The 13,209-nt window shown below is 33.8% G+C and overlaps 1 protein-coding gene across 1 annotated transcript; it reads right to left on the bottom strand.

Moving 5' to 3' along the window:
- Positions 1–2,333: 2,333 nt before the first annotated feature.
- On the bottom strand, positions 2,334–5,113 carry LOC147283115 (putative glycerol-3-phosphate acyltransferase 3). Its single transcript, XM_086247570.1, has 2 exons — positions 4,351–5,113; positions 2,334–3,567 (listed from the first exon to the last, which is right to left on the bottom strand). The coding sequence occupies exons 1-2, from the start codon at positions 5,068–5,070 to the stop codon at positions 2,686–2,688; spliced, it is 1,602 nt and encodes a 533-aa protein (XP_086103696.1). The 5' UTR covers positions 5,071–5,113; the 3' UTR covers positions 2,334–2,685.
- Positions 5,114–13,209: the final 8,096 nt, after the last annotated feature.

Here is a 13,209-nt window from a genome sequence, read left to right as displayed (position 1 = left end):
AAGCTGTTACTGTCATAATTTTCTCTTCTTGGTTGAAGGATATATCGGATATTGGAAAGAAATTGCCCTTACAAATTGGTGAAATTACTGAAATCACAATATATAATTAAGAAACCAACATATATACCAGGAAAGAAACACAAGCATATAAAGATTATGAAATTTATGTTTATTCGTGCTTGTCTTCCAGGGATTGATTGGGAATTTCAAGTGTGAAGATCGATTCAATTTTACTACAAATTTGTTTATAGAAAATAACCGATGTTAAACACGGATACATGATTTCATCCCAAAGTTTGGAGAATTTTTAATGTGTAACTGATACATCGCCACGTGATGTAACCAATCCAACGTGTAAGGGTATTGTTAGACAGTATGTTTATCTCTTCTAGGGTATAATATTAACAACATCCACCCATATGATGACATGTTGGATTGGTTACACCACGTGATTGTGTATCGATCACACCGAAAAATCTCTCCAAAGTTTGCTTCTTTCTTTATTTTGGTATAAAGAATACTTTTATTAGTTATTTTTTCCCTTAAGAAAAATTAGGTCGGAAAAGATATCTTTAATAGCATTCAGGCCTTTGTTCAAAAGATTGGGCAAGCGAACAAATTGTCCGCCTATATTTAGTTTAATGATTTAAACTATTTACTTTTAAAAAATTTCATTCAATCATCATTCTTAAAATGTAGACAAATCCAAAAATATTGATACATCTAATTGTAATCAAATAAATAGACAAGCATAATATATGTTTCTAATAAACATTAAAATGATCACTATTTAATTAATTCAATGATGACATGGTTTTCAATTTTTCTATTCGTTTTTTTTTTAATTCAAGAATGATCTTTAAATGGATACTTAAAAAATAGGGTGCTTGAAGTAGAAATTCAAAATGAGAAAGAAAGATAAATCATGGTTCAGCTGGCTCAAAACTTAAGTAGAAAGCCTAATCTATTCTACCGAGCGCTCAGAAATTCTACAGAGCGCTCGGCAATTCTTACCGAGGAACCATCGAGCACTTGGCGCTTGCATATGCAACATGCATCTGCGACCTCATCCATGTATTTGCAACATAAAATATGCATCTACATTCTAAAATCTGTCATCAACAACCTAAAAAGCTACATCAAAAACCTAAAAAGATGCATTTATAACCTAAAAAAGATGCATCTGCAACTAAAATCTGCATTCGCCAAGCTCTCGGCAAGAGTACCGAGCGCTCGGTAGCTTGATTTCGGTGTTCAGACCCGTGCACGCAATAGATTAGGCTTTGACTTAATTTTTTATTAACTGGGTTTCCACTTAAAAATCTTTCAAAAACTGGACTTATGAGTAATTTATTATAAAATATATAATATATATATAGAGGGCCCTTCCAATAAGGGATCCCTCATTTAGTGTTAAATGAGGGATCACCTTGTAGGGCCCACACGGGTCGTTTTGTATTAATCCGAACCGTCCATTTTTTACATCTCTATTGATAGCTCATCCCTGCAAAAAATCAGCCAAATCGGAAATCGTTTACCCGTTCGATTTAGTGGTCAAAGTTTAAAACAAATGAACGAATAACAAATTCCTCTATAAACATATAACTTTGACCGCTTAATTGAACGAGTAAACGATTTCCGATTTGGCTGATTTTTTGCAGGGATGATCTATCAATGAAGATATAAAAAATGGACGGTTCGGATTAATACAAAACGACCCGTGTGGGCCCCACAAGGTGATCCCTCATTTAACACTAAATGAGGGATCCCTTATTGGAAGGGCCCTCTATATATATATATATATATATATATACGGTTCAAATCATTGAACTAAAATACAAAGTGAATCTTACAATATGTTTCTCATATAAGTTTATTTAAGAGATCGCTCAATTAAAGCTCCCTCTATAACAATTGTGGAGATCGAGTATAATATTTTTGTGTAAATATATATATTTAATAAGGAGTGCTGTAAAGCTAATTAGCTAGTTAGCAAGTTAATACAAAATTAACAACTATTTTTTAGCTCATTACACGATATAATCTCATAATTCGAATCGTTCATTTTCTAGGCTCCACTTCAAAGATTATCTTTTGAAAAAAACAAAAAAATTAGAAGTCGTAAACTTTAGAACAATTCTATCTATATAATATTATGTAGATTCAAGTACATATTGAGTTAAAAGTCATGCCCATTCATAATCCAATGTATTAAATGCAGGTACATATATACAATTTAAATTACACCAACACAGTCAACACTGCTTTTCTTTTTTTATTCGAGTCACACCACTCTTTTGATAAGTATATTGTATATAGTGGCAAAAGAGTTTTAACGTCACACCAATACGGCAATACTTAATGACAAATTTGAGATAAACTAAAGATCAGAACTTACAACGTATAGGCACAAAGGACAATAACAAATTGTGTCATCAATTTTCTTGAACCAAAGCAAAGAAGAATGGAGAGAGTTGGTAGGTAAAGACCGTGTACTCAATCGGTCCACTCTGATTTAAAACCCTAACCAACGCCCATTATTCCCATATATTATATATATACCTTTTCATTTGGTGATTATATTATATATATACTTTTTTTTTATCACTATATTATATATATACTTAATGTGCAAGAAATTAAACATAAGCTGTAAAATGGGTTGCATGTGTGGTGATTGTACACTCAACTCTTACAAGCTATCCCTTCGTTCCCTGCCAAAATCAAATACTTATCTCTCCTTGTAAGCTCTGTGCATTCAAACCCCAAAGCCTTACCAATCTCACCTTGCACCTGATTAGCCACATCAAACCTTGACCTATTCCCATCGCGACACATGGACGACCCGGATACCTTCTCCAGCAGCTGAACGGTGTAGATTGGCGACGGGTTCATGAGGAAGAAAAGTGGGTCCAGGCACTTGAGCCCACCAGCAGTCGTGCCGTGGAACATGCTGACGTGGCAGTCCATTGCAACAGGAACTATTTTGTCGCTGATTTCAAACGACAATGGGCTGAACCTCAGGAGGTAGGGCTCACGACATGTCGTTCCCTCGGGGCAAACGACTAGGCCCCCTAGGTCTAACAACGTCTCCATCATCTTCGCATCTTGATGGCGGTTCCTTGTCAATCGAACGGTCTTGATTGGTGAGAGTATCTCGGACATTATGCTTAGGCTGTACGTTACCGCATACAGATTTTCCTTCAGTACGAAACAAAGGTATAGAGGGTCCAGCAGTGTTTTATGGTTACAAACGTAAAGGAGACCTTTCGACGCCGTGTCGTTTGGATTATGATTTTCAACAAGGCTTTGACCTTTTGCAGTCAGCCTGAGACCGCTGAAAGAGAGTATAGGGCACGACACGTCGTATGGGAGGGATATGGCGATGAAGAGCCTGAAGATTGCGAGGACCAACCCAAGTGGGAGCCACATAAGTATTGCTAGAGTTTCCAGTGGGGTCGGTGCGACAGCCAATCTGCCGTCGTGGAACACGAGCTTCTTTGGGTATTTGTCTCTCGGTAGGTTCTTCCAGCTCCTCTTATCCGAGTTCCCCACTAAGTACACATCCTATTGCAAGTTGAAACAATCTTAATTAATGAAGTCCCTTATCATCATTTATTAGGGAAAAAAGAAAAAAAAATATAAACAAAAGCTTTAAATATCATTAATTAGCCTCTTGGCACATTTTTACGGTGTTTTATTTTTTATTTTTTTATTTTGTTTTATTTGTTTTATAAAGATTTAAAAGGAAGAAAGAGTAATAATTTATGCACCAAATTAAATTTTATAATTTCATATTCTACGTGATGATATAATTTTTTTATTTGGGAAAAGAAATTAAATTTGATATCGAAATTTTTTAATATTGTACAGTGAAATATTATTAGACCACAAGTTAAAAATTATTTATTTTAATCGGATCCATTCTGCATCTTATTTACTTTAAAAGTATAAATACTATCATATATATATATATATCATCTGTTATGCAGGGCAGCAATAGCCTTATATTATTATATATATCATCGTAAAAGGAAGAAGAGAGTAATATACTAATATTACATGCCCCAAATCAAATTTCGTTTACATTCCAATTCGTACATTAATGTTTTATTTATTTTTTTATTCATTTCAAACTTTTTTTATTTAAGATGAAAGATACATATTTTTTCTGGTCTGATAAGAAGTAAGATACGTACTATCATTTGTCACATCATTATTAATTATTAGAATTTATAGATGATTTTGATATCTCTAATATGTTTATTTTGAAAAAGACATATAAACAAACTCAGAGAGACAGAACATTAATTAGCTATATTTGACGAAAAATTGGGATACAGATTATACCTTGCAAAGCGAGAATAATTGGTGATGATCAAGAAATTTGTTGAAGGCCGTGATCCCAATTATATCAAAACCCATGTTTTCCTGTCTACCATGTTCTTTCAAAAGAGGTAAAACATTGTCCTTCTTTTCTTCCATGAGACCCAAAAAGTAGCCACAAAACACCTTTAGCTCCCTCCCAATCACAACATCAATCTCCAAATAGTCCTTCAAGAAGCTCTCAATCATCACTTGAGGGAGATCACTAACACCAACTTTCGTCCTTGCTCTTTGCAGCACCTCAAAGCTTTCCAACCCTACATCTTCCAGGAAGAACTTGGGCAGCACAGCTCTGCCTACTCTAAAGCTCTCTTTCTTGATCCCAAAGAAGCAGACCATGACCATGATTTTCAGCCCTATTTCTTCACTGACCAAACATATAAAAGGGTATAAAAGAAAAAGCACAAGCGCCCTCAAGAGGCCTCCAGCTTCAAAGGCCACAAGCATGAAGTAGGGGAACAAAGAAGAGGACTTCAGCAAAGCTCCTTCCACATTGAAGATGATGAGAGTTTGGTTTGAGAGGTTTGGTGATGTATGGGCAAGAGAAGCATATGGTTTGTGATTTTTGGACTGGCTTAGGCCTGCATGGCTGTTGTTGCTAACATTTCTGCGAAAACCTCTCGGTTTCCGAAAGAAAATGCGATTTAAAAAGCAAAGAGAGTTGAAGAACAAGGCCTTGGGCATTTTAGAACGTTTTCTCTAGCTCCCTAGAGGTAGTAGTACAAGTACTTATGCGATGGAATATTAGAACCATAGGCTGCTTTTATACATTAGTTGGAGAAATAATTATAGCCTCATGTTTCACCTTTATATATACATATATTAGTTAGAGATGTATTAATTATACCCTCATGCTTTACTTTATTACAATTAATTAATAATGGCATCCTGTCCTCACATCAAAATAAATAAATAATGACGTACGTCCCCTCTGTGCCAGAGATCCATTTCCATGCAACTACCTTGCATGGCCCATGGTGATGGTATCAACTTTCAAAGATACAGTAATGCTAGCCACGTAGATTAGGCGACTGGGTTTACATATCCTTCTTTATAAACTGACACGTATCATAAAAGTTAAGAAAATCATACTCTAACAAACACATGGATGGTAAAATCTCCTAGACACCTACAGTTTATTTTCCAGCGTGTCAATGATTTATATTCCTAACAGTTTGCTCTGCATGGATGCATGCATGCTTACTCCCTTTGGTGGTGGAGATCTTCTTTGGATGCTCTGCAGTCTGTACGGACTTGTTGAATATATGCCAGGACTTCTTGTTTGGCAGCTGATCGAGGAAAATATCGTGGAATAGATTAAGTTTGATCTCACTAGCCCTCAGGTTAATATGAATAGAAATATATATATATATATATATTTCATTTTGCCAAATTAAATGCTAGATGAAATGCTCAATCCGTTCTATTTTGAAATTAAAAGAGATGTAAAAAGCCAATCAGGATGATACGTACCAATTACAATTCAAATCCATAAAATCATGGATATTAAATATAGAGTAATTAAATGCTAAAATTACCACAATAATGATAAAAAAAAAAAAAGGGAATTGGGTAATATGGAGCAAATAGTTGGTCGGGGTATTAAGTATTTTCCATAAAAGAATAATGGTAATGCCAAATCTTCATTCTAAATTTAGATTTTAAATAATTTGGCAGTGTATGTGTTAGTGTTTTATTTATTGTAAATAAATGAATCTCAAAATGAACCGATATGTACGTGAATCATGATCTATAAAAATTTTCACATCATTTGGAATAGAAATCCCTAGATACTCATGATAAAGTGTGATCATCTTCACTTTGTTGTTATTTCTTTCTTTTATTCTCACTTCTAATTCATTTATATCTCTTTCTATTTTTCTCCGAATCTAATCACTCTCAGTCAGTGATCGAATCTGAATTTTGTAGTGATCAAATAGACTATATATAGTCCAAATTTGTTCTTATGTTTTTTTTTTCTAAATTTTATAGTTGCATATATACATTATAGTTGATTGCATGTTGTTAGTATGTAAATTTTAGTATTTTTTTATTTAATTTGATGGAGTTGCATATTTTGCCAGTATGAATGTTTCTTTGACTTATAATTTGGAGAAAAGAAAGTGTTGAGGATAAACAGCTGAGCTCATTCCCTTCCGCTTCCTGGGCTCATAAGAGTGAAGGACTTGGATTTTGTAACAAGTTAAAAATCGGCTTGAATTGTCATCTAAAAAAAGCTAGCTTAATTAAGTTTTCTAAAGTGCCCCATTGTGAAACATTTTTGAATTAGTCACTGGTGGGATATTGACTTTCGTTTTTTTTTTTTAATTAAGAAGAGAATGTGGATTTTACAGCATTTTTGTATATATATATGACAAAGTTTCTATTTTAAAATTTTTTTAAATAGCTTTTTATTGTAAATAGTCCCTCAACTTTCACCAAAATATCAAATTGGTCCGAAAATTTCTATGGACTCATCTTGATGTTTAGTATTTTCCAAAAAATTTGGGGAATTAGTTTGGAAATATCGAATTTTCTGAAAAATTTATTTGATAATTTGACCCTATATAAAATAGAAGTAATCAAAATAAGTCTGTAGAAATTTTCGGAGAATATTTTTCATATCCCAAGTTTTTTTTTTTGAATTTTTAAAATGTGTCTAAAAAGCAAATTAATGTTTAATGGCAAAAATAAAAGATGAAATTGATTAAAAATGTACTTTAGAAACTAATATAATGTTCGAGTGAAAGTAAATAGACTATTAACGATAAAAAGTCTTTTAAAATTGTTTTGTTTGACCACCGACTAAACTATGGTTGGCTAAGCTTGCGTACCTGCATGCATTAGGAACCAATTATATGGAATAAATTAATGAGTGAATTATAAGTCATCTTCACATGCATGCAAGAACCTCATTAAATGAGATGCATGTGTTAGTACTAATAAAGGACCAAGGGAAAGGGTTGCCAAGCTGGCGCTTTCACGAATTAATAACTAATCGACGTGCCTATTTCTTTATGGATTGTTATCTGCAAGTGATAAATATGGCAGGGTTACGTGCGTTCACAAAATATTAACACATTGCACTCTGAAGTCTGAACCCCTTGAAAGGTTAATTAATTAATACTACGTACAATCATGACTCAATATATTCAACAACATCATGCTTTGCTTGGGACAAGATAACACACAGTGAATGTCTTTTGGGAATAAAATAATGATAATTAATGTTTTGTAAATATGTCAAATTATTTGTTTGTTCACAAATCTATATATAGTCACATTCAGGTAGGAACATTCATTTAGTGACCATCGCCGAGCTAGCCCTCGGTAGTGTAAAATGTTGCAACACTAAGCGCTCCACCAAGCCCAGGAGGGGATGAGGTGAACCCATGAAAAATACCCTCAATACTTGGTTGAAGAAGCAACAACTGAATGCTCGGTAACACGTTCACATGTTCGTACGTACGTCCGCACCTGATCAAATATGTGTATATCTATATATATATATATATAGGGCTCTTCCGTTAAAGGATCCCTTAAATAAAGCTTATTTAAGGGATTCCTCATGGGGCCCACTCCATAGAGTATTTTTATAATTGGAACTATCTATTTTTTTGGTATCCATTGAATGATCATTTTTGTAAAAAATTAGAAAAATCAGAAATCATTTGACCGTTGATTAAAGGGTCACAATTTCAAGTGTTGATCGAAAACATTTTGTTCGTCTATTTGTTTCTATCACACTTAGATATCTTAATGATTTTCGATTTGTCTAATTTTTTTGTAGAATTGATCTTTAAATAGACGTACACTAACAAAATAGACTGTTCAGATCGTTGAAATACAATATAAAATGGGCCTTATGAGGAATCCCTTAACGATAGGGGCCTATATATATATATTTGGTTAATTTTTATGTAATATCTAGCTAAATACTTGAAGATTCATTTTTATGACGTAAAAGAGGAAATTAATGTTTGTATATTTATCTTGGCCAAAAAAAAAATGTTTGTATATTTACAGCCTCTAAATATGAGGTTTACTACGAAGGAATAAAACACTCTTTAAGGCTTAATGATGGTTGTGTTAGATACTTATTGGACTCAAAAAATTGGAATTTTTAGAAAATGAGCCAATAGTACGTGTACATACATCAAATTACCATATATGCATGCAAGCCAGATGGTCACCTCATAATCGGGGGTATTTATGTCACTTACCTCCGTACCCCTTCAACCTCTTTTTAACCCTTCCCTCTATTTCCCAACACCATTCCCCATTTTTCAGCATATATCCTTATATAATCTATGTAAAGAAAATGGATTCAAGGCAGAAAGTCAGTTTATAAAGTTTGCACATACAACCAGGGGCAGATCCACTAAGGGACACGACCACCCGCCCTCCTGAAATCTCTGCACAGAAGCTTTAGTTTGACTCCCTGGCCCCGGAATGACCATCTACCCACAACCTGTTCGAGCTTATGTCTGAATGGGTTTGTGAGGCTGCCAAAGTGTCTGATGTATGAAGAAGCCACTCACGTGCTTCTCTTTTTTTCTTTTTTAATTGATGAGAATTGATTAATATATATCATATATGGTTATTTATTTTTAATTGAAGAGAGATATATATCATATCTTCAGGTGCGGATGTTCGCACCATGCAAACGCCGCATCTGACCGTTGGATCATGACGGCTGATTTGATCCAACGGTCAGATGCGGCGTTCGCACGGTTCGAACATCCGCACCTGATTGGCTCCATATATCATATATCATATATGGTTATTTATTGATTAATTAGATTTTTAATTGTTTATTTTGTGATGAGAATTTATTAATATATATGATTTTTATTCTATTTATTCTATTTATTGGTTGAATATATATAATGTGTTTTTAAAATTTGGTTAATTTTTATGTTAGAATTATGGAACGGTATTTTAAGAGAAAATCATTAACGGGGAGTTCGGCTAATCCGGATACTTATAGTTAATCAAAACAAAGTGAGTTAGATGAGGCTTTGAGTAATCTTCAGGCAAACCTTGGGCAAAGAACTCAAATGGCAGATTATAATCCCCCGGGATGTGTGAATAAATGGCAGATTTTAATATTTTATTGTTATTTTATAGAAAAAAAATTTATATAATTTTACATTATGACCCCCCCGGGATAAAACTTCTGGATCCGTCACTGCATACAACAAGGGCAGCAGAACTTTCCCATCATAACAATGCATACATCATTCATAAATGATCAACCTCAACACTGGCCATATACTCGCTAATTACATCATGAAATAATCTCGGTCAATGGGACATTAGACCCTCAATTTTTATATATTTTAGACTTTTTTTTTTTTTTGCAGAAATACCATCCAAACTAAAATTTTTTACAAATTCCCATCCAATTTTACTTTCACATGACAATATATATATATTTTTTTTGCAAAAAAACATTCAAATTTAAGAAAATACCATATTTTCCACCCACCCAGCCTCTGGCACCCTCTTTCCAGCCCAACCACCCCACTCCACCCACCCGAACGTTGCCCTTCCTCCCAGGGCCGGCTATTAAGGGGGTGGGCCTGTGCGATCGCACAGGGCCCCCAAAAATTAGGCCCATATATATACTTCCTTTTTTTTTTTTTTAATAATTCTAATTACATTTTTTTTTCTATGGATAATATCCACGAGACAGATTTTCACACTGGGTTTTCTTTCACTTTCGCATCTCTCTCTCTCTCATTCTATGTCGAAGTTTCCCAAAATCCCTCATTCAAGCGTGTTCAATCTTATGATTCTCATCTTGCATGTTTCAAACTTTCAATAATCAAACTTAGAACTCCTCTTTGCCTCTTTGGTTCCTTTTCCCTGGTTTGTTTATCTATTTGATTTGGTCCTGAGCTGGGTTAAGGCTTAGGATGAAGCCCTAGTTGTAATTATTTTTGTGTGGATGTTTAAATAGTTTTTATCTTAGTTTACACTATTGAGAATTCAATTTCTATTTTTATTGCAACTTTTATGTATGCTATCTTTGATTGATCACCTTAGGTTGTATGCATCTAGTTTATTTGTTGGGAAGGGTTGTGAAGATACCCATTTACTAATTCTTCTTATGCAACAATTAAATTACATGTTAATTTAAGGAATTGAATTCCATGAATTACATAGGGTAGATACCATGCTCTATGGTTTGTGTGATTGTCATATTCTCATAGATCTTCATGCCTCTTTTGGTTATGTAATAGGCTACTAAGTACATGTGCTTAGTTCCCCTAAATGAGATAAACGTTTCACGTAGATACCATGCATGTTTACTTGTCTATGGGGAATCATGCTACTTGATCTAGATACCATAGATTTGTATGCGACAATCTTCAATAGTGTACTCTTAATTTAATTACTATACATCCATACTTAAATAGGAAAACTAGTGGTGAATTCCGAAGCCTTGACACTTTCCTCTTATATATTTCTCTTGACTTATTTCTCTCTTATATATTTTTATCAACTGTTTACAATCTTCATTTCAATATTTTGTTTATGTATGTTCAAAAATCCAAAAATCTCTCATATAAATCAATGTTTATTTTCCTTTATAGTTAAAATTGCATGTTAGACTAATAACCAATCTTCGTGGGAATGACCTCGTATTTGCCGTCTATATTACTTATTTCGATCTTGTGCACTTGCGAGTAAAATGTGTTATTTAATTAGTAGCTTAATATTTAAGCCGTTAAATAAAACACACAACACCATCCTAGCCTGCCTAGAATACCAAGTATTAGTTGAATTGATTCAACAGAAGTGCCACACTGCCACTTAGTATAAAGCTCCAGAAAAGAGTTTCCATGTCCCACTCAGAAACAAGTGACTTCCAGGTTATTTTGTTCACAGTTATGTGCCATTATTTTATGCTATAGAGATTATTACAATGCCTCTTCGAAAATATCAATATGGATATGATAAGCGTTTAAAGAAAAGGAAACATAAATCTAGAATTAGTTCAATCTCAAAGAGGAGCTCTTGATAGGTTCTTTGTTAAAGAAACCACAAGATTCGATCAATAGAAGTAGTAGTCAATGAGCAACACAATGATGTTGAGGAATTAGTTGATGACATAGGTCAAACTGAAACAGAGCAACACAATGATGCTGAGGAATTAGTTGATGATATAGGTCAAACTAAAAATGAGGGTAATGCAAGTGTTCATGATTTAAGCCATATATGATGAGAATGATGTCTGCAAGGACGTTAATAATTTAGTTAATGACCAACCAACTCATTCCATTCCCATAGACATTTATGATCCAAGAAATTAGGATAGTCTTGATACCAAATGGATAGAAGTCTTAGTGGAAAAAGGTCCAATTAAGAGATTTGTCAATAGAGAAAGGCCCTAAGGATCAACTTGGTAGATGTTTCACTTCTGCATATTACACTCGTTATTTATTAAATAGAGAGAATGTAAGTTCTAAATACATAACTGATAGCACACACAACATAAAGACATAAGCATACCTTAATACCATTGTAAACATATAATAGACCTTAAGAGATATCAACTTGATGAAGACATGTCGGCAACAGTAAGTTACTTCCAGTCAGGATGCACAAGCCTTCTGACCAGCATAGTAATCAAGCAAATCAAGCAATCACTCACGTATGGGGCAGAGATTAAGACTTCTAGTAACTGTGTGATCAAGGACCTGTGCTTTTATAGAGAGCCAATAGAATCCTAAAATCTCCCATAAAGATATTCTAGGATTCATAGTCCTAATATGACTTTATAAAAGACTTTACTTGATCATTGCCTTGTTTATAGCATAAGGCCTTTAAGTAACTAAATCTTCCTAGTCCAATTCAGATGAATTAATAACATGTCTAAGATGGACTTCCTGGTTTATGTCTCACTAATAAATCTATTACTTGCATCTTAAGTGTTAGTGAGATATTGACTCCGAGTAGGACTATGCTAAGTCAATTCAATTCTTACAGAGAAACATGATAGAAGTTGGCTGGTTTATTCAAAGCATGTTGATAAAGTGTTTAGTTTTTGTTCTAAGTTGTTTAAAAAGGTTATAATAATGGTCAATTAGCAAATGAGGGGTACAAAGATTGGGTGCATGTAACGCCCCGATCCTAGGGCCCAAAAATACACTGAAACTTTGTCTTTTAAACCTCTTTTCAAAGAATGAGCCATGCACTTAATATAATAAATAAATACGTTAAATAAATCAGAGTGGGAGCTCAAAACATTTATGTAAAATTCACTGTATAAAATAAGTTAAATCAAATTAAAATAAGTCCCACTGCCTCGTCTTCTCCTCACTGCCTCCTCAGCTTGCTTAACCTGCAAAACATTAACCACACTGCACCATATCCATGGTACACCGGGTCATTCAAACAAATAACCCGGTAAGCTCACTAGAGCTCGTATGAGTGAAATAACAAAATAATTATCTTCAATAAAATCTTCAACTTCCATACTTAATAATAATTCACAATAATATCCATAAATATTCAATCACACAATAATTTCATCACCAATCATCCAAGCATCAAAATAAATCATAAATCCTCGAATTCACATCTCAAATCCCATCAATAAATAATAATCCTCATTCTGGCAAATCAATTGCCTAAACGTCAGCTATTAACCTCAATCTCGAATCATTCACATCCTAACTCATAACCTCAATGCATAATCTATTCATCAATTCCATCCTCAAGATTCAAGCCTAGACTTACTAAGTCCTAGTCAAATCAAGTCCTAGCAAACAAATCCACACAAGAAATCAAGCAACAATTAAACTAACTAAT

The sequence above is a fragment of the Dryas octopetala genome, chromosome 6 (genome assembly GCF_963921425.1).
Source record: "Dryas octopetala chromosome 6, drDryOcto1.1, whole genome shotgun sequence".
In the NCBI taxonomy this organism is placed as follows: domain Eukaryota; kingdom Viridiplantae; phylum Streptophyta; class Magnoliopsida; order Rosales; family Rosaceae; genus Dryas; species Dryas octopetala.
Note: the sequence above shows the minus strand (reverse complement) of the source record. Positions and strands in the feature narration are given on the sequence as shown.